Source organism: Aquarana catesbeiana, linkage group LG02, assembly GCF_042186555.1.
Source record: "Aquarana catesbeiana isolate 2022-GZ linkage group LG02, ASM4218655v1, whole genome shotgun sequence".
In the NCBI taxonomy this organism is placed as follows: Eukaryota; Metazoa; Chordata; class Amphibia; order Anura; family Ranidae; genus Aquarana; species Aquarana catesbeiana.
This window is the reverse complement of record NC_133325.1, coordinates 561,918,036-561,945,169: the sequence shown is the minus strand read 5'-3', so window position 1 is coordinate 561,945,169 and position 27,134 is coordinate 561,918,036. Positions and strand designations below refer to the sequence as shown.

Below are 27,134 nucleotides of genomic sequence, written 5' to 3'. Positions count from 1 at the left end.
CCAGGAGCTAGAAGGAACGTCAGCTGAGCAAGTCTTCAACAGGAACGCAGGAGAAAGTCTCTGTGATGTTGACAAAGGCGAAGGCAGAGATCAAGTAAGCTGGACGGCTTTAAGTAGGCGAGACTGACAAGCAGAATCAACAGCTGGGTAACTGTGGAGAGAGATGGGAGCTGGCAATTAGCTGACAGCTGAGCGGCTAGCTCAGAGAAGGAAGGGCTGAGCCCAGCCCAGCCCTGACATTTACACACACAAATCCCTGTGCGGTCTCTCGTGCTCTCGATCGCGGGTGGCCAAGTTCAACATGGCACCTCATGGCAAAGAACTCTCAGAGGATCTGAAAAGAATTGTTGCTCTACATAAAGATGGCCTAGGCTATAAGAAGATTGCCAAGACCCTGAAACTGAGCTGCAGCACGGTGATCAAGATCATACAGCTGTTTAACAGGACAGGTTCCACTCAGGACAGGCCTCGCCATGATCGACCAAAGAGGTTGAGTGCACATGCTCAGCGTCATATCCAGATGTTGTCTTTGGGAAATAGACGTATGTGTGCTGCCAGCATCGCTGCAGAGGTTGAAGGTGTGGGGGGTCAGCCTGTCAGTGCTCAGACCATACGCCGCAAACTGCATCAAATTTGTCTGCATGGCTGCCGTCCCAGAAGGAAGCCTCTTATAAAGATGATGCACAATAAAGCCCACAAACAGTCTGCTTGTCTTCAGCAAACTAAGGACATGGATTACTGGAACCATGTCCTGTGGACTGATGAGACCAAGATTAACTTATTTGGTTCAGATGGTGTCAAGCGTGTGTGGTGGCAACCAGGTGAGGAGTACAAAGACAAGTGTGTCCTGCCTACAGTCAAACATGGTGTTGGGAGTGTCATGGTCTGGGGCTGCATGAGTGCCGCAGGCACTAGGGTGCTACAGTTCACTGAGGGAACCATGAATGCCAACATGTACTGTGACAAACTGTAGCAGAGCACGATCCCCTCCCTCTGGAAACTGGGCCCCAGGGCAGCATTCCAACATGATAATGAACCCAAACACACTTCCAAGACGACCATTGCCTTGCTAAAGAAGCTGAGGGTAAGGGTGATAGACTGGCCAAGCATGTCTCCAGACCTAAACCATATTGAGCATCTGTGTAGCATCCTCAAACGATAGGTGAAGGAGTGCAAGGTCTCTAACATCCACCAGCTCTGTGATGTCATCATGGAGGAGTGGAAAAGGACTCCAGTGGCAACCTGTGAAGCTCTGGTGAACTCCATGCCCAACAGCGTTAAGGCAGTGCTGGAAAATAATGGTGGCCACACAAAATATTGACACTTTGGGCCCAATTTGGACATTTTCAATTAGGGGTGTACTAACTTTTGTTGCCAGAGGTTTAAACATTAATGGCTGTGTGTTGAGTTATTGAGGGGAAAGCAAATTTACACTGTTATACAAGCTGTACACTTACTACTTTACATTGCAGCAAAGTGTCATATTTTCAGTGTTACCACATAAAAAGATATAATAAAATATCTACAAAAATGTGAGGGGTGTACTCACTTTTGGGAGATACTGTGTGTTTGTGTGTGTGTGTATATATATATATATATATATATATATATATATATATTATATATATATATATTTTTTTTTTTCTTTTTAGAAGTTTGTTTTTATTTTTTTTACATTTTTTTTTAACACACTGTGACCAGAGAAATACAAGGTTACCATACTACGATACCTAAAAATCTCCATAGGCGACATTTAAAAAAAAAATAACGGTTACCAGACTAGAGTTACAGAGGAGGTCTAGTGCTAGAATTATTGCTCTGACGATCGCAGCAGTTCCCCACATGTGTGATTTTAACACCGTTTACATATGCAGGCATGACTTCCATATGCGTTTTCTTTGCTGCGCAAGCTCGCAGGGACGGGGGCGCTTTAAAAAAAATTTTTTTATTTCATTTATTTTTATTTTTTTGCATTGTGTTTTTTTAAAAAAAATTTTTTTGATCACTTTTATTGCAGTCACAAGGGATGTAAACATCCCTTGTGACAGTAATAGGTGGTGACAGGTACTCTTTATGGAGGGATCGGGGGTGTAAAAGAAACCAAATCCCTCCTTTGCACTTCAAAGTATTCAGATCGCCGAAAACGGCTATTCTGAATACTGTATATTTTTAAAAAACCGGCGCCATTGGCAGCCGAGTAAACAGGAAGTGGCGTCACTTCCGTGTTTACAGAGAGAAGACTGGCACAAAGCCGTTTCCAGCTTTGTGCCAGTCTGTCTCTAGCCACCGGAAGTGGCAGATCGAGGATCGGGTCTCCCAGTGGGATGGGAGGCGCGGTAAGAGCGGCGGAAAGTGGGGGGCGGGATGTCCCCTCCCGCTCCTCCGGGATAATAACCGAGCGGCTTTTAGCCACATGGGTTGTTATCCCTGGATAGCCGATCGCCCACTCAAAAAACGGTACCGGGATGATGCCCAGAGCTTCGGGCATCATCCCGGTATAACCCCCTAAAGCCGAGGGCGTATATATGCTCGGCGGCAAGGGGATAAGCAACCATTTCTACTGAAAAAAACGAATTCATTCAGTGTGTTTTCTTGTGATTAACCACAGCTAATCATATAGTACAGATGGGCTGTAATTGGCCGTGTCTGCACCATGGGATCACTGTGACCAATTACAGCTAGCAACAGAATTGTACACAATGGATGACATGAAAAGAAGCCATCCATTGTTTGCAACTGTCTATCAAATCCCTCATGTGAATCCTATATTTTTTTCTAGCTCCTCTATGGCTTTGAACACAGTAACTTTAGAGATGATTGTAACCAATCTTAAAGTTTTTTGTGGTTAGAGCTTTTTAAGGCTTCCAGCATTGAAGAGGTGGTGGAGGTGAGTGGTAGACTTGTGGGGGAGCATGAGGGACTAGGGTGAAGTGTGCAGTAACATTTCAGGAAGACATTATATCTAAGGATTCATGGTCATTGGAGCTGTAGCCTCCAAGCATCCCTAGTGGCGACTATTAACAAAAAAGGAACCAATTTTTGTTTTATGCTTAGTTAGAACTAAATTAAAAAAATACTCCTTGAGTCCTGACCTATAGCATGTATGCAAATTCAAAGTCTAGATTTTACTGTCTACATACAGTATTTGTTCCAGATCAATGTCTCAAAGCATTGCAGGTAGAGAAAGCCAGGCAACTAGTGTTTTTTTTAGAAGAAGGTTAAAAAATGGAACTCACACATTGCCCTGTACAGATTTCGTTTATTAATTACCTTCCTAAAGACTGAGAAAACAGGCTGTTCAGTGTTTTCTTCAGGGTATTACCTTTCAAAAAATATTTTAGGTCTTCCAAGCTGTATCAACATAGTGTTTTAGTTAATAACTGAATATGCATTAGTTATTTATAGTAGAATTAGATCTAAAATATAAAATAAAAAATAAATTACAGTGGGGAAAAGCTATTGATTCATATCTGTCAATGTAAAGACATGAGGTATAGATACTGCATACATTTCTCAATGTTTATAAACATATTTTTCTTCCAGGTTTCTAGATTATCTTTCAGATCTATGTGTGTCTAATCATATAGCAATCCCAGTTACTCAGGAGCTCATCTGTAAGTGTGTACTAGATCCCAAGAACAGTGATATTCTCATAAAGACAGAGTAAGTACTCAACTTAAAATAATAATAATAGCTATATGTTGACTACAGGTAGTCTTAAAGCAGAACTCTGGCCAATTTTTTTTTCCATGTCCTTGTTGCTGATCTCCTACCATCACTAAATTTGCCATCCATGTTCTTCTGAGCTCTGTAGTTCCTCTGTAATTTGCTGCTGAACTGACTGAAATACTGTTATTGCCTGGGGTTTCCTGTTTGTAAGATCGCTGGCTTCTATCCCTCCCCTCAGCTCAGCCAGCAGTCTGGAACACCCCGTTGTAGTCCTCTGTAAAGCCGAGCAGGAAGGAAACAGAGATGTTGTGGGCAGAGGGGGTCTCACAGCCCCCTGGTTTGTGCCGCCCATGGAGTAGGTGTCCTCCTTCTCCTCCTCTGCTCCCTGACAGTCTCCACCCGCCCACTCCGTCCCCGCTGCCCGCTATCTCTGTGGAGAGTGGAGATTATCATCAGAAATCACTTGTATGACACAGTGGGGATATCCCACTGTGTCAAGTATAGTATATGAGAACGCTGCTCACTGATCTTCAGCCCTCTGCCGTTATAGGAACAGTGCGCTGTCAATCATAATAACGGCGGGGGGCAGGGCATCAGCGAGTGCCGTTCTCGTATACTATACCTGACACCACGGGAGATCGCTGCTGTGTATATACAAGTAATTGCTGATGATAATCCCACTCTGCACTGGTGGTCCCTGACATGGAGGTGACATGGTGTTCCCTTGCATGGAGGTGACATGGTGGTCCCTGATAAGCGGCACTGGTGGTCCCTGACATGGTGGTGACACAGTGGTCCCTTACGTGGAGGTGACACGGTGGTCCCTGACATGAAGGTGACACGGTGGTCCCTAACATGGAGCTGACATGGTGGTCCCTAAAATGGAGGTGACATGGTGGTCCCTGACATGGAGGTGACATGGTGGTCCCTGACATGGAGGTGACATGGTGGTCCCTGACATGGAGGTGACATGGTGGTCCCTAACATGGAGGTGACATGGTGGTCCTTGGCATGGAGGTGACATGTGGTTCCTGACATGGTGGTCCCTGACAATCAGTGCTGGTGGTCCCTGACGTAGTGGTCCCTGACAAGCGGCACTGGTGGTCCCTGACATAGTGGTCCCTGACATTTGGCACTGGTGGTCCCTGACATAGTGGTCCCTGACAAGCGGCACTGGTGGTCCCTGACATAGTGGTCCCTGACATGGTGGTCCCTGACATTCAGCACTGGTGGTTCCTGACTGGTGGTCCCTGACATGGTGGTCCCTGACATGCTGCACTGATGATCCCTGACATGCGGCACTGGTGGTCCCTGACATGCTGCACTGGTTGTCCCTGACAAGTGGCACTGGTGGTCCCTGACATTCGGCACTGGTGGTCCCTGACATTGTGGTCCCTGACATGCTGCACTGGTGGTTCCTGACATGCGGCACTAGTGGTCCCTGACATGGTGCTCCCTCACAAGTGGCACTGGTGGTCCCTGACATGGTGGTTCCTGACATTCAGCACTGGTGGTCCCTGACATTATATATATATATATATATATATATATATATATATATATATATATATATATATAGTTACAGTTATATAGTTACTAGACTTTCATATATGCATTTGATTATAGAAATGGACGTGCACACATAACTCAACAAGAACAATTAACATGGAAAAAATGTCTTAATTACTTTTAAGAAAAAAATAATTAACGCATCCTAAATTGTTGAGAAAAAACAATTCCTTCTAAAATAATTTATATAGGTTGAAAAGATGTTAATCATATCTCCTGCTGTTCTGTTGAAACAAAAACATGGATTTTAATCACTTATTCTGAGCTGTATGATGGTCGACTTTTTGTAATCGCATGACTATTCCGAGTGTTGTAATGTAAATATTGCTGAGAAAAGCAGTGACCTAATCAAATGAACAGGAGATTACATTTATCGAGGGGCTGTATATACTAGCAGTATATAGAGCAGCCCAGTGTTGGCATGGTTGGCACAAATACAAAGAAGGAACATTTGAGTTTTCTGGTAGTTTTAGAAAGTCACAACTTTCTAAAGTTTGAAAATGAAATGTAGTTATTAAAAAAAACAAATCACATAGTAATTAATTTGGTTATATAATTTTTTTTTTAACAAAGTGAAGTTGTCCTTCAGTGTTAACCTGTACTTCATTTGAAACTTTTAAAAGTAAAACATCCTGCCTGCAAGCGAACAGCAGAAGATTAACTTCATTAGCCAGAAACAATTATTCTGAGTTTGTTAATGTGGCCTGACTTTTAATCTAGCTTCTATCCCCTGTTCTAATGAGAGTGCCTTGATTGGCCACTGAGGCTCGGTTCACACTGGTGCGATGCAGGAAAGTTCCCACATCGCACCTGAATCGCCGGAAGTTCACACTGCCCTCTATAAAACGCTGCGGGTCTCAATACAAAGTTAATGACACCCGCATATCGGTTCGCAGATCATAGGGCGAACTGTAAATTTGCAGAATCGGATCGCATGGGTGTTCACGCTCATGCGATCCGATTCTGGTGCAGACAAAAAAAGGGTCCTGCTCGAATTTGGTCCAAATGCGATGCAAATTTAGCCATACAGTTTGTATGGCTGAATTTGCATTGCACATACATCGCATGTGATCTGCACAGCAATGTGGCGCGAATCACATGTGATGTCTGGCATTGCACCAGTGTGAACTGAGCCTTAGGCAGGCTTACTGAAAGGTGAAAGGGCTTAACCAGTAAGTTACAAAAGTCAGGTCCCCCAGTAGTAAAAAAAGAAACAACATCTAAGAGGGCCACAAGAGAATCTTTACTTACTGATAAAGGTAATAGCAGGCACTTTGTGACCATTTAGGTGGTACTTTTATTTTAAAAACTTTGAATTGAAGTACTTCTTTGATGTTTGATTAATAGACACCTAAATTATTGTTATAAATCTAGAGAATATCTCTTTACAGTTGTATATTTACTGACCACTACTGTGTATTATCAGTTTAGTGGTCAGATATAAAATGTAATTATGAAATTACCTATTATACAAGTAATTTCCCTAATTAGTTTCCCTAATTATTATATTTTTTGTAGGCTCAGACCAGTAAAAGAGATGTCCCAGTCTCCGGAATATATGAGTATTGAGTACTGTGAAGAGGAGGTGTGGCTCGTCTGGTTAGATAAAAACAATGATACACATGATAAAAGCGTCCGCCAGCTGTCACAAGAGGCACGAGCAGGGAATGCTCATGACGAGAATGTACTCAAATACTACCGGTAGTAAATCTTGTTACACCTACTGTGATGATGCAATTTTAAACTGCACCTTCTAAGTTTATAAATGACTAATTTTTTTCACTCAAAGGGACATGTAGTTCTTCATACTTCTCTTACATGTTCAGTTGATTTAAAACAAAACTCTGGGCAAAAGCTTCTTTACATTTCCTTTTTGCTGATTTCCTACCGTCACTGAATAACCTCTTGGTTCATTCATCTTCTGGTTCATTCAGTAGTTGCTCTGAAAAAAATGTTAATTATCTCTGGTTTCCCGTTTGTAAGACCGGTGGCTGTTATGCCTCCTATTCCCCCAGCCACTGGTCTTGGCACATGCCTTCTGTAGTTCTTTTTCCAGGAAGCAATTATGTAATTTACGCTTACAGTGCCTTGCAAAAGTATTCACCCCCTTGGCTTTTTACCTGTTTTGTTACATTACAGCCTTTAGTTCAATGTTTTTTTTTTTAATCTGAAGTATATGTGATGGATCAGAACACAATAGTCTAAGTTGGTGAAGTAAAATTAGAAAAATATATACATAAAACTATTTTTCAGAAATAAAAAACTGTATAATTGGCATGTGCGTATGTATTCACCCCCTTTGTTATGAAGCCCATAAAAAGCTCTGGTGCAACCAATTACCTTCAGAAGTCACATAATTAGTGAAATGATGTCCACCTGTGTGCAATCTAAGTGTCACATGATCTGTCATTACATATACACACCTTTTTTGAAGGGCCCCAGAGGCTGCAACAACTAAGCAAGAGGCACCACTAACCAAACACTGCCATGAAGACCAAGGAACTCTCCAAACAAGTAAGGGAAAATGTTGTTGAGAAGTACAAGTCAAGGTTAGGATATAAAAAAATCCAAATCTTTGATGATCCCTAGGAGCACTATCAAATCTATCATAACCAAATGGAAAGAACATGGCACAACAGCAAACCTGCCAAGAGACGGCCGCACACAAAAAACTCACGGACCGGGCAAGGAGGGCATTAATTAGAGAGGCAGCACAGAGACCTAAGGTAACCCTGGAGGAGCTGCAGAGTTCCACAGCAGAGACTGGAGCATCTGTACATAGGACGACAATGAGCCGTACGCTCCATAGAGTTGGGCTTTATGGCAGAGTGGCCAGAAGAAAGCCATTACTTTCAGCATAAAACAAAATGGCACGTTTTGAGTTTGCGAAAAGGCATGTGGAAGACTCCCAAAATGTATGGAGGAAGGTGCTCTGGTCTGATGAGACTAAAGTTGAACTTTTTGGCCATCAAAGAAAATGCTATGTCTGGCACAAACCCAACACATCACATCACCCAAAGAACACCATCCCCACAGTGAAACTTGGTGGTGGCAGCATCATGCTGTGGGGATGTTTTTTTGCAGTCGGGACTGGGAAACTGAGTTGAGGGAAAGATGGATGGTGCTAAATACAGGGATATTCTTGAGCAAAACCTGTACCACTCTGTGTGTGATTTGAGGCTAGGACGGAGGTTCACCTTCCAGCAGGACAATGACCCCAAACACACTGCTAAAGCAACACTTGAGTAGTTTAAGGGGAAACATGTAAATGTGTTGGAATTGCCTAGTCAAAGCCCAAACCTCAATCCAATATAAAATCTGTGTTCAGACTTAAAGATTGCTGTTCACAAGCGGAAACCATCCAAATTGAAGGAGCTGGAGCAGTTTTGCAAGGAGGAATGGGCAAAAATCCCAGTGGTAAGATATGGCAAGCTCATAGAGACTTATCCAAAGCGACTTGGAGCTGTGATAGCCACAAAAGGTGGCTCTACAAAGTATTGACTTTAGGGGGGTGAATAGTTATGCACATTGACTTTTTCTGTTATTTTGTCCTATTTGTTGTTTACTTCACAATAAAAAAAAACAATCTTCAAAGTTGTGGGCATGTTCTGTAAATTAAATGATGCAAATCCTCAAACAATCCATGTTAATTCCAGGTTGTGAGGCAACAAAACATGAAAAATGACAAGGGGGATGAATACTTTTGCAAGGCATTGTACTTGCTGTGATGGCTGAACAGGGACTCTCCGGCTCTCATTCAACATGTACAGGCCTAGTGTACTCGCCCACATTCAATACAAATCCCTGTAGTTGTTGGGAACTGTAGTTTCTTTTAGAGGAGAGCATATGACATAATCCCTGCTGTTACACCTCCTCTTTGGCAGAGCAGATCCTGTTATCTTTTGAATTACAGAGATGAAGTCATGAAAATTCAATTAGACTTTTCTCCTCAATGGTAAGGATTTTCAAAATTGTTATAACTGTGTAGTGTTTTGTGTAGGGAGGTGACCAATCGGTGATTTTTTGTTTGCCTATCCAGGAGTTCTTTAATGTTGCACTTTTTAAAGTTACGATTTCAAGATGATATAGTGCACCTTGCCTACTTTTGTTTTCTTTCACAGTCAGACAACAACACATAAACACTTGCAAAACTAGGGCTAATGTGGGGGGAAACACATTTTCTCTCCATTGTCTCTTTTGAATTATGGGAGAAAACTTGTAAAAAAAATTGCAAAGGCAGAATAAAGAAGGATAATATTCTCTCTAAAGTTATAGTATGAACTAGAAGCACTGCAATACAAACATCATTTTATTTATTGTATTGTGATGTCCATTCACTTCAGTATATTGGTAATAAAACATTCAAGTCATGAGTAAATGAGAACCTTATAACAGTGTACTGCACACTATATAATATGGTTTCATGCTTACTGCATTATTTCCACTGTGTTGACCTAGAGGACCGGTGGCAAGCAGCAGTTGGGGAAAACATTTAATTTTTTCTCAGGTAAAGGTGTAATTTTGAATTCTGACAACAATTTAGAGCCAGTGAGTTATTTGGATTAATTACATCCTTGTTTAGAGGCACTATTTAACCACGTATCTGGCCTTTATCCTTTTAAATTATTTGTGCATAGTTTTTGCACATCTCACTTTCTTCCTTGATTTCTATCAATGTTGCACAGGTATCAGCTAAAACTTTTTGCACGGATGTGTCTAGATCGCCAATACCTTGCTATACATGAAATCTCCAAACAACTAAGCGTTGACCTCATCTTTCTCTGCATGGCTGATGAAACGTTGCCTTTTGAGATCAGAGCTTCTTTCTGTCATCTCATGCTGCATGTCCACGTTGACAGAGACCCTCAAGAACTGGTTACACCAGTAAAATATGCCCGACTATGGACAGAAATACCCACAGCCATCACCATCAAAGAGTAAGAAAAATTAAATATGTCCATATCTAGTTTTTTTAAAGTATGTAATGCATAATTGTTTTAAAATATGCAATACAGTAAACAGTCCTTTAAATATATGTAATATTGTTATTTTATTAGTCCTTTCGAAATGGTATAATTTGATTTTGTGCAGACATTTCAGCTCTGTTCTTTTGGTGCTGATCATTTGGCACAAAATCTGAATGACTTTTTGAGCATAATAGTACTCTGAATCTGAACTGCTGTGATAGGATTAACTAGTGTAATAATATAGTGTTTATTGCCATAATATATATACCGGTATATATTTTGTGTGTGCTTTATAGATAGTGTTGAGAGGGCCATGTACATTGACCTGTTCAACAGCTGAATTTTACATTAACTATATAGTGTGATGGCCTACCTAACTGGATTTTCCTGAACTTACTGACCGGTTTAAGGTAAAACTAACTAATATGGGGCTGGCTTTGGTTTATGTTAAGAGTTAACTTTAGAGGTTAGATGTTACTAAAAGTCTTACAGGTTATGTTGAGGTAACAGATTCGTTTTAGGGTTATGTTTCCAGATTACATTTAGTTCACGAATGAGTAAATAATACTTTTTTGGGGTGATAAATCTTTATTTCATATGTGATAAGTTCATAATACTTGGTGTAAAACCTATTAACCACTTGATTACTGAGCACCTAAACCCCCCTCCTGCCCAGACTAATTTTCAATATAAAAAATGAAAAATGCAGTGCTCACAAAACATGCAAGACTAAGTTTAAATATGTGCAGATATAAATAAACAAAGCAAGAGTCATATAAAATAAAGTCCAAAAATGTTCTAATGTTCTCCATTCTAATCCACAATGGAGAAAAAAAAAAACTTTGGAAGTGCAGTGAACCACAGACGCTCCAGGACTTTTCAGGTGCAAATCAACACCCCCACATGTGTCCCCACTCACCAAATGGCGATGACCCCCAGCTTTGCAGTCTGGGGGTAGCTTCAGACTTAAATGATGGTGTCCAGAGAAGTTCAGGGGTAGTGATGTGCACTTCAGATCAACAGATTCGCCAGGCACCAAAAGAAATAAAAATGGAACTGATAGTGAAAGTACCGTTTAAAAGGAATTTATTCCACATACAAGTGGGTACTTACAAAATAGTTGATAAAAATAGGCATATAAGGGGATTAAAGATGTATCCGGACACCGATCACGGCGTGCGTTCTAGAAACCAGCAAGTGCATTCCACGGAGCAGAAAATTACATCAGCGCCGCCGGAAATGCGTCAACATGTTTTGCCCACCCACTGGGCGTTATCAAAGACCTGTCTTCACCAAAGACTTATCAAAGACTTTTTTTCACCATTCAGCGTGAGTTTATATTTTAGCACTTATAGTTTATCAGACTAATTTTTAGCTTTTAGCGCTGTCACTTTTTGAATGCCAATTGCGTGGTCATACAACACTGTACCCAAATTAAATTTTTTATTATTTTTTTCCCACAAATAGAGCTTTCTTTTGGTGGTATTTGATCACCTCTGGGTTTTTTATTTTTTGTTAAACAAATTAAAAAAGACCAAATTAAAAAAAAAAAAATACAAAACCGTTTTATATTTTGTTAATAAATTTTACAAACAGGTATTTTTTCTGCTTCGTTGATATACACTAATGAGGCTACACTGATGGGCACTGATAGGCACCGATAGGCTGAACTGATGGGCACCGATAGGCTGCACTGATGGGCATTGATAAGGTGGCACTGATGGGCACTGATGAGGTGGCACTGATGGGTACTGATGAGGTGGCACTGGTGGGCGCTGATAGGTGGCATTGGTGGGCACAGAGGTGGCACTGATGGGCAGGACTAAAGGGCATTGATAGGTGGCACTGAAGGGCACTAATAGGTGGTACTGATGGGTGGCAGTGATGGGCACTGATGGGTGGCAGTGATAGGCACTGATTGGCACTGATAGGCAGCACTGCTAGATGGCACTGATGAGGCACTGATTGGCACCACTGGTGGGCATTAATAGGTGGCACTCGTGGGCATTGATAGGCGGCACTGATTGCTGGCACTTATGTACTGGTGGACACTGATTGGTGGGCACTGATTCGTGGCACTGGCAGGCGGTACTGGTGGGCACATATGAGGTGGCTTTGCCTCTTCCTCTTCGGGGCCGATGTCCCTCAACAGAAGCCGGTGATCGGCTTTTTTTTCTTCTCACGCTGTTTACATCATCAGCTGTCATTGGCTGACAGCTGATCACGTGGTAAGGCGTCGGGATCGGCCCCTTATTCCGATCTGTGATCACCCAAGTCTCATTGACTCAGGTGATCACAGCGCGTGCCGCGTGAGCCCTTCAGGGGGGCGTGGCCAGCATGCAAAGTGGTGAACGTCTATTGACGGCCTCCCGGCAAAGCTGATCCACGCTGTAGCCGTTATTTGGCTATAGTGCGGATCTGAACAAGTTAATAAAGAAGGAGGATTAGATAAAGTAATCTGTGGGGCATTATAGGGCCCCATTTGAAAAATGTTTGTGCTTTTTTTCACCATAAAGTTTTGATTTTACCAGGCTGGCCTGTGTAGTCAACAGGGTTTTAATTAGTCAGAGTCAATTGGCATTCTTTTATGGATGTAGGAGCACACAGAGATGCAGTAGTTACTGAGTTACTGGGGGTTGTACACTGGTGGTTGTAAAGTTTTCCCCAGGGAGATACTTTACTCTAGATAGAGATGTAGTCACCTTCACCTTACTGCCTGATGGGAACTATAGGGAACTCGCCAAGTATTGCCCAAAAACATTTATCCATTTTGGAGCATTGCTGTCATGGCGAACGTTGTGTAACTGAGACCCAGTTAAAAGCTTGAGAGGGTAATTGTGATTTAGGGGTGTTTAGTAGTATTGACTGCACTGTCCTTGAGTGTGACTCAATAATTTGTACTTAGATTCAGATTGTGAGTTCTCTGTTTAAACCCCCCTTTGATGTGATGGTAGATCTTAAATATATATGGGCACCATAATTATGCAGGTTTATTGTTCAGTTTATGTTCAACCAACTGATTGCATTTTTTTTGTTTTTAAATAGTTATGACTCCAGTGATTCCAGAGATGATAAGAAAAATAAGTTTACAAACACAATGGAATTTGTGGAAGATTATCTGAATGCAGTTGTCAGTGAATCAATGCCATTTGCCAATGAGGAAAAAAACAAGCTTACATTTGAGGTAGAAACCTAAATTGTAATGTAATTTTTAGTAATTTATGCATAAAATATGAATGTTTTGTTTTTTCTATGTGTCTGATCTGTGTATTCTGTTGGCGACTTTAGTGTAGATTATGTGTGGATGCAAACTTTCAAGTACATGCACACATCATTTGTTTGTGAACATGCAGAATAGAGCTCTCACTAATACCATCCTCTATATTGCTAGCATCAACTTGCTGAGTGTTTGGATCTCCATTTTCTGCCAGAAGCTTGGAATTTTTACACTACCTGCCAAAACAGCCACCTGCATCAAAATAATTGTAAACATGCACTTGGTAATGGTTCAGAGCATGGGACAGAACATCTTAAAGTGAATCAGTGCTGCATTTTAAATGTTTAAAAGTAAAAGTTCAGCATAGGGATTTTGTATGTGATGTGAATTTCCACAGATTCAAGCTACTCAAATGAAGGAAGTGTACCAAAGTGGAGGTTCCAAAGAATGAAAAATCATAAATAGCATGGTCCAAATGCAATTATTGGATTTATTAAAAATAACATGAAGGTGTTGGCTGGTTTTGTTAAATCTTTTTCAATAAAGAATTTGATTTACAACCATACCACTTCTGATTTATAATCCTTTGGCACTTCCACATATTGATGTATCTTAATATATCTTAGCCCAGCAATTCTTCCCATAAAGCCCACTTTCCAATGAAGGAGCACTTTGACACCTAGGAGTGGGGGGACGTCTGTAACAGTTTTCTGTCTCTGGGTCCCAGACGTCCCAGACCTGTGAGTTCAGTCAATAGTCTCAAAGGGGTCCAAAATTCAATCAGCTCACCGCTTTCTTCTTTCATATCAGCCAAAATCTTCCTATGGACAGTCAGATTTGCAGAATGCACTGAACCTTGTCGCAGGGAGTACTTGTGCCAGTATCTCTAGAAGACAGTTTCAAAAGTTTCTGTTCAACTCTACTCATGGTACCAAAAACCCAATGGATCCTGTACCAAATGTATCCTTGACCAAAAATCCCTATACAAATACCTGAAAATTCAGTTTTTGACTCTCAGTGACAAGGGGAATACTCGGCATCCATAGACATCCAATATGTCTACCTACATATTCCTATTTATCCACTTCATCAGTACTTTCTATGCTTTGCATTAGAAAATAATCGCTTCCAGTTAGTCATACTGACATTTGGCTTATGCTCTGCTACCAGAGTATTGACAAAGGTCCTTGCTCCTCTTTTTGCCTAAGAACGTTAGCATTTTAGGAGTTTGCCCAGGGGGGCATGTCCAGCAAAACTTTGCCAGTGTCCAGTCATCTGAAGGTACTAGCCTATAACCCAGGGTCTATGAATATTATTAAAATAAAATATTTTTATGTTGCTTCAAGTTGACTCAGTGGGGTTGATTTACTTTAAGTGGAGAATGCAAAATCTGGTGCAGCTGTGCATGGTAGCCAATCAGCTTCTAAAGCTTCCAGTCGCTCTGACTTCAAAGTAGTCCCTGTACTACTTTGGACCGACTTTGATACGAGTTGAGGTCCATAGACCTCAAGTTTACACAGGCATTTCCTCAAATCGCAGCAAAATCGTGTGACTTTCAAGTTGCAGCAGTATGAAAGGGGCCTTAAGCTTTGACAGAAACTGGAAGCTTGGTTTCTAGGCACAGCTGCACCACATTTTGCACTTTTTAGTTTTAGTAAATCAACCCCTATGTGTGGTTTAATATTAGGCTAATTGAAGTTTGGGGAGTATCAGTGGGTTGTGTCACCCAGTGGATACGTTCTCTGCTGTACTTCCCAGCTCTGCCCCTTCTCTGTTGTAGCCATTTTAAAACCATGCAAGATAGGGAAACACTCCTTTAAAAAATGAATTCAACAGCAAGAATGAGAACTAAGAAACCCAGGGTCTGTGAATAGTCAGCCTATATCCTGTACTGTACTCCAAGATGTGGAATTTACAGGTTTGTCAAAATTCCTTTTATTTGTTCCTTACTGGACAGTAATCTCTTCGGACAGTGCACATAAAGAATTAACCGGTTAATGAATGTCATAGTAGGCACTGTTGGGTTTTGGCTGGTATAGAAGACTTTACATTTGAAATTCTAAAACTAAGGACAGTTTCACCTATGAAGTATAGATCTATAGGGCTAATTGAATGTATGATAGTTTAACCCAATTTCTTTACTGTTTTAAGGTGGTCAGTTTGGCTCGCCATCTGATATATTTTGGCTTCTACAGCTTCAGTGAACTTCTGCGGCTAACACGGACTCTTCTAGGGATCATTGACTGTGTCCAGAACCCGCAAGCAATGTTGTTGCACGCTATGTACAATGATGATACAGCAGGTAGGAAAAAAGATGAATAATGATCATAGAACTTCAAATGAAGTTCTTATAGCCTTGCACTGCACGCTAATATCCATATAACGCAAAGGATTTGGCTGCTTATGCATGCAGAGCCTGCAACTACATTATACAGGAATGGGATCGTTTACTGTATGTAGAATTCCTAAGACATTTGGCAAAGGTTTTTTTTAAAGAATTTGGAATATTAGGTCTAAAATATATTGTATTTGTTATAAAAAAAAAGTGCAGACTTATACGATCTGAACATTACATTTTGAGGAGAGAAAATGTTAAGTACCAGCCACGTTGAGAATTTCTATTCATGACAATGTGTATGTATGCTATGAGCAGTATTACACTGTAGTCTAATATCGATTAGTAACTGTGAACAGTAGTGTCCACAATAAATACTTCTCCATACAATATTAATGCAGACCTTAAGGTATGAATGCAGGGATACAATTTTTTTACCCTTGCACTGGGTCCCCCTTGCAAGGATTATCTGCTCATTTTGCCTAGGGGATGATGAACAAGGTGATATAATTATATGCAGACTTCCTCCTCTTCATGCGACTGGTCCCCCAAAGCTTCTTCTCTTTGCTGCCTGACTGGTAGCAGCTCTCTGTAATAAATGGGAGGACTCCAGCACACATTCCAGATTGGAAGAGTGCAGACTGCAGAGGGAATGAGAAAAAGGTAAGTATACCACCTTATTGATCAATCCCTAAGCAAATGAGTATTATGCATTATAATGCAATAATTAATGTTTTTCAGAGTTCAGAGAGTTCAACTTTACTTTTGCTAATTTTGACCTTGCTTGTGTCCCAAATCAAGAGTGCCTCAGATATAAACCAACAGGGCTGTCAAATGGGCACCAATACATTTTTCTTCATTATACTGTATACTGATGACATTATGGAATTACAGATCCCATAGTTGTATTAATTAGTGATGAACAAATATGGCAACTCAGCAAAAAAATTGGTAATTGATAAATGAATTTTTCTAGGCAGCTTTCTCTAGTCTGCTGAGATAATTGACAGCCTAGATTCCTGAACAGTGGGATTTTCTTGATAGCAGAGAGACCTATTCTCATATATGTAGGAGAAAGGAGAACTGCTGATCCCACTCTGTACATCCGTTTTTCAAATTCAGCTATCACTAGTACTAGCCCAATAAAGCCTAACTCAAGTGTAATATGGTATAGTAAAGCAAAGTTGGTAAATATAAAGATAAATATATATATTAATGTGCATTTAAAAAAATTTACTTTGTTTACTTTCAGTAAACCTACAAGCTGCTGTGATTTTTTTCCTGAGTATTAGAAGTTGCAGAGCTTCTGTGTTGTGTGTCCATCCCGCATGTGCAGTACAATCGCTAAAGCTTCTCAGCTATCATTGTAGCCACTTGAAGAAGATATTGAAGATATGTGCCACAACCTGCTGCTGTGGTGCTTCCATGTATAGTTGTGTGGCAATCTTGCATGTAACTGGTGAACTGTGTGAGCTGCCCACCAATCACTCCTGCCAAGAAAAGAAGACTTGTATGCAGTTCACTGCTGTGATTATAGCATTTTGTAGCCAGCTAATTTTTGGCAGTATCCAACTAGCTTGCTTGCATATATGCTATGCATCCTGCATGATTCATTTTACTGCAAGAGCCCCCAACGCTGAGGCAACACATGGACCTCGTAAACTGGCCATACATAGGACATTTTGGTAAATCAATCACAAATTATTTGTTACAAAATCTTTAATTTTATTTAGCTGACACAAAAAGTGTAAGCATTCAGTAACCTATAAACGTAGTGACCCGTAAACAAGTTGATTTTTCCAGGCCATATTTTTGCAGACTTTCAGGGAGTTGCAGTTGCGTTTTTTTAAAGTGGCATTGAATGGGTAAACTACTGACTCCCGGGCACTGAACAGATACACATTGGTGGACTAATTTTGTGTAAATAATAACACAAGAATTACATCTTGACTTTTCCTATATGCTTGTTCATATATATCTCTAGGGTTTTCTGCCTCTTACCATCTTTTGTAGATGTGCTACCTTCCTAAATTTGACAATCATAAATGATTTATTGACCTTAAAGAACACTATTCTAGTATTTGAATCTCACATCCATCAAAATAAAAAAAGGGTTTGTTACATACTTAAAGTAACCTTGATCTGAGCCATTTTAATCATTCTATTATGTCCCAGTGACAAACTATGTATCCAAAACAAATGGCTAGGGCACAGATACACTCTAAGATTATAGAGCCATTTGTTAATGTATATTTTACCCATGGTCAGTGAAAGGTACGTATACCAGAGTTTCAGTGGGTTAGGTATTAAAAACAACTGAAAAGCCCTCCACTGGAATACTTTGAAGTACAGATTGTCTTTGTGATGTGTTAACATTGCAGGGCTAGTTAGTGTGACCTTTCACTGCTCTGGGATCGAAAGTGCTAGATGTATAAGCCAGAGAAAAACCGCTGAACATAAAATTTAAACCCTTAGGAGGGTGTTGTTAATTCTGCTGAAATGGGAGAGAGGACCACACTAGAGACAGTACATTTAAGAGATCACATCTACAAAACCCTTCATAGACAAAAATTCAATTGATTAGGTAGTCATAGGACTGAAACAATCAAAGCATCTCTAAAAGTTTGAGGTAATGAATATTCCTACTTATTCCCCTCTGAGTCTGTGAAAAGAACTGGAAAACAGTGGATTAGAGAACACTTTCGTAAACAAGGATGTGTTCTTTACTGACATTTAAAAGTTTGTACTAAACGAAGAAAGTCTCTATGTATGGCCACCTTTACGGGTCCAGCTATGAGGTTTGTGGATCATATTAACATGTGTTGGTTTTACAGAAAAAAATGTCAGGCGATCTATACAAGGAGTGGGGCAGATGATGTCTACAATGGTTTTGACTCGGAAGCAATCTATGTTCAATTCCTCTTCACCTGTGAATTCTGTAGTGAGTCAGGACAAGTCTAAGAGGAAGAGCGTGGATACGGAAAATGTCACCGTCATGGAAACCAAGCTGAAAATCCTGGAGATCCTGCAGGTTAGTATGTTGTGCTGTTCTGATATTAACTGACATTTGGCTGCCGGATTGTGAGGTGTACGTTACATTTTAAACACAAATAAAAGGAAGTATTCAGACTCCGTATACATGAATATTAAAGTCAAGTTTTGGCAGCTCACAGGCAAAAGGTAATTGCTCGAGAACCACAAAGAACACTATGGACTTTACCTAGCTGGGTAGAACACTAATGCAGCAGCCCACTAACCTGGTTAGAATTTAATTTTCAATAGCTTAGCATAAGTACATGTTAGCTATTTAGAATGAATAAAGTGATGGAAATCATTATATAGCAAACATAGAAAGCATTATGTCACAGAAATAAAGAATGAGCAATTAAAGGAGAATATACAATACAGTGCCACCCACACTTCTGCAATCTGAATTATCACCATGTTCACTTTTCAGTCTTACAAAAGCTAAGGAACCCATTCACACATTTTTAAAGAGACAACATTGAAATTCTGTCACTTTTTTGGTGCGGGAGTAACTGGAAGTATTGTGAGTGCTGAGAGTGACTGGAAGTACTGAGAGTGATTGAAAGTACTGTGAGCACTGAGAGTAACTAAGATTATTACAGGTGCTGAGAGGAGGAGAGGACGCATGGGGACCATGTGATCGGGAAGCAGGAGGAGGGGGACATCGAGGGCCATGTAAATTTAGGAATAGAATTAGAGTCAGGAAGTGAGTTTAACATTAAATTGTACATTCAAATGTAATGGAAATAATCCTAGAATATTAGGAATTATGCCCAATGTCCAATGGGTATGGTAATGTGACTCTGCACATCATGCAACATGTATACGTTTCTTAAGCATCCGTTCAAGGGCAAATACTGCTGCACCAAATGTGAGCAGGTTGCTTCCTTGGAAGCCCAGGTTCTGAATCTAGAGAGCTGGCAACACTGCGAAGCATCACCAACCTGAAATCGAGTTTGGATCATACTTGTCAGGTGCTAGCAGGGTCCAGCACAGAGGCGGAGGGAGATACAGGCGTGCAGGCAGAAGAGCAGAGAAGTTGGATGACAGGTGGGGTAGAGGGAAAAGTGTTAGGGAGGCCAGTCCTCCAGTGAGGGCGGGACAAGGGTGAAGAAAGACAGATTCTGGTGGTGTCAGAAACCATGAACCAGACTGAGACAGAAGTACAGTAAAATCACACTTGTTTATTAATAAAAATAAAAAGGTAAATAGAGTAATCGTAGTCAAAGCATAGCCCAGAGTCCAGTAACCAGATCGGATAGTCAGCCAAGCCAGAGTTCAGTAACCAGATCGGTAATCAGCCAAGCCAGAGTTCAGTAACCAGATCGGGTAATCAGCCAGGCCAAAAGTCAGGGATCCAAGCAGAGGAACAGCAAGCAGGATAAGGAACCAGAAGGGATGTCAGCAAGGCCAGTCTTTAAACAGGAACGCAGGAGATGGTTTCTTGTGATGTGACCAAGGCGAAGGCAGAGATCAAGTGAGGTGGATGGCTTTAAGTAGGCAGGACTGACTAGCAGAATCAACCACAGCTGGGTAATTGTGGAGAGAGATGGGAGCTGGCAATTAGCCGACAGCTGAGCAGCTAGCTTAGAGAAGGAAGGGCTGAGCCCAGCCCTGACAGGTGGTAGGGGACTCCATTATTAGATGGACAGATAGGGCAATCTTTTACAAAGACCATGATTGCTGAACGGTATGTTGTTTACTGAGTGCTTGGGTTTGGCATATTGCAGATTGGATGGACAGATTGTTGGGTGGGGTTGGGGATGACCCAGCTGTCATGGTACACATTACCAACAACAAATTTAGAGGAAGATGGAGTGTCCAAAAAAAAATATTTCATGGACTTAGGAGCTATATTGAAAAAAAAGGACCTCCAAGTAGTATTCTCAGAAATACTGCCTGTACCTCGAAGCACAACAGAGAGGCAGCAGGAGGTTAGGGAAATTAACAAGTGGCTGAGGAACTGGTGTAGGATGGAGGGGTTTGTGTTCCCGGAGAACTGGGCTGACTATTCAGTCGGTTACCGGCTCTTTAGCAGGGACGGACTGCACTTAAATGGGGAGGGTGCAGCTCTGTTGGGAGAGAAGATGTCCAGAAAGGGACTTTTAAACTAGGTGGTGGGGGAGGGGGGAGACCAGAGGAAGTGATAGCCAGCAATAAGCAAGGTTCAGAAGGCGTTATTGGGGGCTTTAGTGGTAGGGTGACTAGAATACCTAAATACAAGGTAAGTAAGTTGGCAAATTCCAATTTCAGCCTCATAACAGCTAACAAGGAAATACATAAATGCTAGAATTCTAGCTAATAAAATGGAAAAACTGAAGCTGCTAATTTACGAGGAGGGTTTCAATTTTGTGGGAGTATCAGAAACTTGGTTTGACAGCTTCAAGAAGAAATGGGGCACAAGGAGGGGGATTTTGGGATTGTACGGTACCAATTAGTACAAAAACGAATAAATGTGTATGAATAAAAGTTATAAATCTTTATTAAATATTAACCATTAAAATTGATCATATAATAGAAATATAGAAAAAGTCCTGTAAAAATATTTCCATATAGTATGATATGTAATGTATAGCAACAATCACTATTCCTTAAGTCCGTCAGAGAAGAAACAGCTCACACGACTGGCTGGTAGCCGTTCAGGGGTTCTCTATATTGTGGGGACACGGAGGGTAGGAAAGGGGTAGAGGTATACCTGTACATCAAGAATGATTTGCGAGTGAATGTTAGGGACGGCATTACTAATGGAGCAAGGGAAGAGGTGGAATCCTTGTGACTGGAGCTCCAAAAGGAAGAAACAAACTGGAAAGTAATAGTGGGCGCAAGCCACAGGCCCCCCAACCTGAAGGATGAGGAGGAGTCTGATCTCCCATGACAGTTAGGAATGGCAGCGAGACATGACAATGTTATTATAATGGGGGATTTTAATTATCCAGATATCAACTGGGCAGAAGGAACTGCTCGTTCATCTAAGGCTTGCCATTTCCTAAATGTATTGCAGGACAATTTCTTAGGTCAGTTGGTGAATGCACCAACAAGTGCATTACTAGGCCCAGTGGCATAGCTAGCACGTCTGGCACCCGGGGCTGATAATTTTTTTGCACCCTTCCAAGAAAAATGGTATGTGGCAATATAACGGTGCTGCGGCAAAACTGTGGGTGTGGTCAGATTGCATCAACAGTGAGAGGGGCTCAAATGGCCATATTCTTTAATGACTGTGCCACAAGCGAGCATAAAATAAAACTGTTCTATTGCATATGCTTTACTACAGGGGTCCCCAACCACTGGGCTGCGGCCCACTACTGGGCCATGGCCTCTCTGTAGCCGGGTCGTGGGTGCGGTGGGGGGCATGAGAGAGCAAGGCAGGTGGGGAGGACGGATGAGAGAGCCGGGTGGATCACAGAGGTTGGCGGGCAGATAAGAGAAGCGGGCTGTTGAGCAGAGATGACATCATCTCTCCCTGCCCGCCCCGCTTTACCACCCTTCCGCCCTAACAGCGTGGGCCTCTTCAATATAGACGCTGCGGTGGGGAGCAGAGAGATGACCTCATCCCTTACCGCTTACCCCACATCACTGTTCTCCTGCCCTTGCTCAGAAACAACCACTGCACAGAGGCCTGCCTCTGTGCTAAATGAACCCATGCTGCCACCAATGCAATGACAATCCACATTTGGTGGCACTGGCAGACGACATGGCAAGTGACATTCCTCATCTGGTGGCACTGGCAGGCAGCGTGGGAAGTGACAATCTGCATCTCGGGGCAGGCAGCGTGGCAAGTGACAATCTGCATATGGTGGCAGGCAGCGTGGTAAGTCACAATCTGCATATGGTGCCAGGCAGCGTGGCATTTGACAATCTGCATATGGTGGCAGGCAGCGTGGTAAGTGACAATCTGCATATGGTGGCAGGCAGCGTGGCAAGTGACAATCTGCATATGGTGGCAGGCAGCGTGGCAAGTGACAATCTGCATCTGGTGGCAGGCAGTGTGGCGGGTGACATTCCTCATCTGGTAGCAGGCGACGTGACAGGTGACAATCTGCATCTGGTGGCAGGTGACATGGCAAGTGACATTCTGCATCTGGTGGTAGGCGACGTGGCAAGTGACAATCCATATCTGGTGGCAGGCGACGTGGCAAGTGACAATCTGCATCTGGTGGCAAGTGACAATCTGCATCTGGTGGCAAGTAACAAGCTGCATCTAAAGGCAGGCGACGTGGCAGGAGACAATCCACACCTGGTGGCAGGCGATGTGGCAAGTGACAATCTGCATCTGGTGGCAGGCGACGTGACAAGTAACATTCCGCATCTGATGGCAGGCTACGTTGCAAGTGACATTCCGCATCTGGTGGCAGGCGAGGTGGCAAGTGACATCCTCAGGGCTCCACTGATTCTGCATTATGGTAAATTTAACTGTTTCATTTTACATTACAATGTAATAATATAAATAATGCGCTTCAACCATCCTGAACCATATGAACCATGGTGCTGTGATGATTGAAGTGCCAACACCAGCCATTGCCCCAACAAATTGCTTGCTAAAAATCGCTTACCCCCCCCCACGCGTCCCCACCCCCTGGGTCTTGGCACAATTTTTTTTCATGCAGCCGGTTCCCGGTGTCAAAAAGGTTGGGGGACCCCTGGTTTACTACACACAGCTAACCTTAAAGTGATATTAAAGTACTTTTTTTTTTTTTTAATAACAAACATGTTATACTTACCTGCTCTGTGTTTTGCACAGAGCAGCCTGGATCCTCCTTTTCTCAGGTCTCTCGCTGGTGTCCCTGGCCCCTCCCTCTTTCTGGGTGCCCCCACATCAAGCAACTTGCTATGGGGGCATCCAAGCAGGCGCAATCCCACCCACTCCATCTCCTGATTGGCTCACTGGCTGTGATTGAAAGCCAATCAGGAGTGCGAGTCCCCAGAGAGCCAAGGCTCTCGTGGACATCACTGAATCAAGAGGGGGCTCAGATAAGTATTAGGGGGCTGGGGAGACTGCTACACACAGAAGGTTTTTTACCTTCATGCATAGAACGCATGAAGTGCCTTTACAATCACTTTAAAAGCATGTGCTGTACTTAGAATGCAGTAGCCAGGAGTAAGAAATGTAAAACACAGCAAGGGGAATTTATCAAAACTGCTGCAGTCAGAATCTGGAATGGCTGCGCATGGCAACCAATCAGCTTCTATCTTCAGCTTGTTTAGCTTTGAAAATTAAAGCCATGAGCTGTTTGGTTGCCATGCACAGCTGCTCCAAATTCTGTCTGTTCTAGTTTTGATAAATTCCCCTAAGGGCTCATTCAGACAGGCGCTGAGACAGGTCCTGTATGCTGAGCCACTTTTTGCTGCATCTGTATCTGCATCCACCAGAGAGCTTCAGAAGTGGGTGCACAGATCCAAATACATGCATGCATCCACTCTGTGTGTCAAATTTTGACTTTCGACTATGTCCATGCAGCTGCTGCGTCCCAATTGACCTTGACCGGACTGCCTGCATAGGAATACACAGAACACCAAGTATCCCCGCGGGGTACGCGGCCATCACACTGGGCACGGGCGCATATGCTCCATGTGAATGAGGCCTAAATGTCATGTGGGCCAGATAGCAGGAAAGAGGAGATGTCGGGTAATAAAAAGAGAAGTATGTGAATTTTTTGGTCATACTTACGTAGCCAGCTCTAAGGCTGAGAACCCAGTAATCAAACACCGCCGATCACTCAGTCACCAGCTCTCTGCTCAGGGAGCATTGAGAACTGTCAGTCTCTGGCTCCCTGCTCTGCCCCAACCCCCCCGCCCGCTGTCAGCTGAAAATGGGTCAGGAGTGCAAAACAATCTGCACTGCTGTGATCCACAGGAGAAGTACGGCCAAAGAAGCAATGAATCTATCACATGACCTGTCTCTCTGCTCCTGTTTGGCATTACTTGCGACAATTGATAAATGTCCCTATTTATGTTGTGAAATCACTCTCCAGTGCCCAGGCAGGCTCTTTCTCAGCTCAGGCTTTAGATCCAGGCTCTTTCTCCCTGAAACTGGCAGGTCCTTCAGGCACCCTCTTTCCTAGTCCAGAGGGCTTCCACTATCAGACACCCCTCTCATAATCAGGGGCCTCCAGGCACCCCCTCACCTAGTTCAGTATCCCCCTTGTACCCCCCATTCAGGGGTCTTTGCCACACCAACCACCATTTCTTAGTCAAGGGCCTCTTCTGCACCCCCCCCAGTCCAGGGCTTTCTATGCACTCTCCTTCTAGTATAAGGCCTCCCCTACCAAAGGCCTCCTTTGCCAAACCAACCCCATTTTTCAAGTCCAGGGCCTCTTCTACACCCCCCAGTCTAGGGTCTCTGATGTACACCTCTCCTAGTCCAGGGCCTCTTCTGCATCCCCTAGTTCAAGGCCTCCTCTGCACTCCCCTGCTAGTCCAGGGCCTCCTCTGCACCTCCCGGTCCAGGGCCTCCTGTGTACTCCCCTCCTAACCCAGGGCCTCCTGTCCTAATCCAGGGTCTTTGCCACACCAACTGTTTTCTAGTCCAGGGCCTCTGCACCACGCCCCCACCCCCCCTTGCAGTGCCTCCTCTGCACCTCCGCAGTCCAGGGCCTTCCGCTGCACCCCCCAGTCTAGGACCTTCTCTGCCCTCCCCCAGTCAAGGGCCTCCTCTGCACCACCTCCCCAGCCCAGGGCCTCCTCCGCACCTCGCCTATTCCAGGGCCTTCTCTGCACCCACCAATCCAGGGCCTCCCCTGAACCCCCCCAGTCCAGGGCCTCCTCTGAACCCCCCCAGTCCAGGGCCTTCTCTGCACCCCCCCCCCCCAGGCCTACCAAACATTTGCCATACCAACCCCAACTTCCTAGTCCAGGGCCTTCTGCACACAAACCCCTCTCCTTGTCCTAATAAATTCCTTCCAGTTCCATGAAGGCTTTCCAATGCTGAAGCCTTGCTCTGGAATGCCTTTCTATAGTGCTGGAGGAGCAGAGTGATTCAGCGCTAGTGCCCCTGTGCAGTCTCCCTTCTATTTGGTTCTCCGGTGTCTAGCAAACTATGCAGCGGGCGGCTGTGACACCCTTAGAGCAGCACTTCCCAGTGCAGGTGGTGGTGACAGAACCCCTGGCGGCGCCCCAAATGCATCACCCAGGGTCTGCTTCCCCCCCAGCCCCCCCTAGTTTCGGGCCTGACTAGACCCACTGATTACAAACAACACAGACCTGATCGCAGATGTGGAAATACGGGGCAACTTAGGAAACAGAGATCAAATAGTAATTACATTCAGTATTAATCACAGAAAAGTAAGCATGAGGGTGGTATAGGAGCACTGAATTTCAAAAAATGGGAGTACTTTAACCCTTTCACTGCCAGGTCCATACGTCGTACGGACCTGACAGCGGGGGGATGGGGGGGGGGTGCAGCCACCGGGCTTGTATGTGAAACTGACAGGCAGACTTCTGCCTGTCAGGTGAAAGTGTTTTGGCCAATCTGCCCGATTGCTCACACACACTCCCGGCATCGGTGCCTCCCTACACCCCTGCGCCCTGCCATGCTTTCCAGGCTCCAATAGCACATCTGCGGGCCTGGGAGTGAGATGGCGGGTGCCGATGGCTGGAGGGGAAGGAGAAGAGCGGACACACATCCACCCTTCTTATTGTGACCTGGTAAGCACCGTCTCTGACGTCACATCTGGGGTCAAGCTCTCCATGTCCCTGGCTAACTTAGCTGGGAAAAGATCTGCATTGCAAAACATTCAGTGGAGCAAAGGAAGACATGCAGGGTCTTTTAGAATTTGAACGTCTCATTAAAGAGTACCTGTCACCTAAATAAACATCACGTAGGTGACTTTTTGTCCCCTATGTAGTGAAAGAAAAACTAATGGTCATCATAAAGGAATGGAAGAGGACTCCAGTGGCAACCTGTGAAGCTCTGGTGAACTCAATGCTCAAGAGGGTTAAGGTAGTGCTTGAAAATAATGGTGGCCATACAAAATATTGACACTTTGGGCCCAGTTTGGACATTTTCACTCAGGGGTGTACTCTCTTTTGTTGCCAGCAGTTTATACATTAATGGCTGTGTGTTGAGTTATTTTGAGGGGACAGCAAATTTACACTGCTACAATGTAAAGTAGTGAGTGTACAGCTTCTATAACAAAGTGTCATTTCTTCACTGTTGTCACATGAAAAGATATAATAAAATCAGTGGTGGAACTACCAGGGTTGCAACAGTCGCACTTGCTACGGGGCCCTGCCATTCCACCACTGTCGAGGGGGCCCCAGTGGGGTTGCTAGTTGTACGGCTCTAAACTGAGAGTGTCTCTCTCATACAGCTCACAGCCATCATTAACAGTTCTCCCTCTCTCCTCTCTCCGAT

At 43.2% G+C, this 27,134-nt stretch overlaps 1 protein-coding gene across 3 annotated transcripts in view; it reads left to right on the top strand.

Moving 5' to 3' along the window:
- ITPR3 (inositol 1,4,5-trisphosphate receptor type 3) overlaps positions 1–27,134 on the top strand; it is a 475,039-nt gene that overhangs the window by 191,265 nt on the left and 256,640 nt on the right. For 2 of the 3 annotated variants that reach the window (XM_073616047.1, XM_073616046.1), the window contains exons 17-22: positions 3,544–3,663; positions 6,757–6,939; positions 9,924–10,175; positions 13,251–13,389; positions 15,574–15,724; positions 18,592–18,788. In XM_073616047.1, the coding sequence (XP_073472148.1) occupies positions 3,544–3,663; positions 6,757–6,939; positions 9,924–10,175; positions 13,251–13,389; positions 15,574–15,724; positions 18,592–18,788 (1,042 nt within the window). The remainder of the gene's footprint in view (positions 1–3,543; positions 3,664–6,756; positions 6,940–9,923; positions 10,176–13,250; positions 13,390–15,573; positions 15,725–18,591; positions 18,789–27,134) is intronic. The other variant, XM_073616048.1, reaches the window with a different exon arrangement.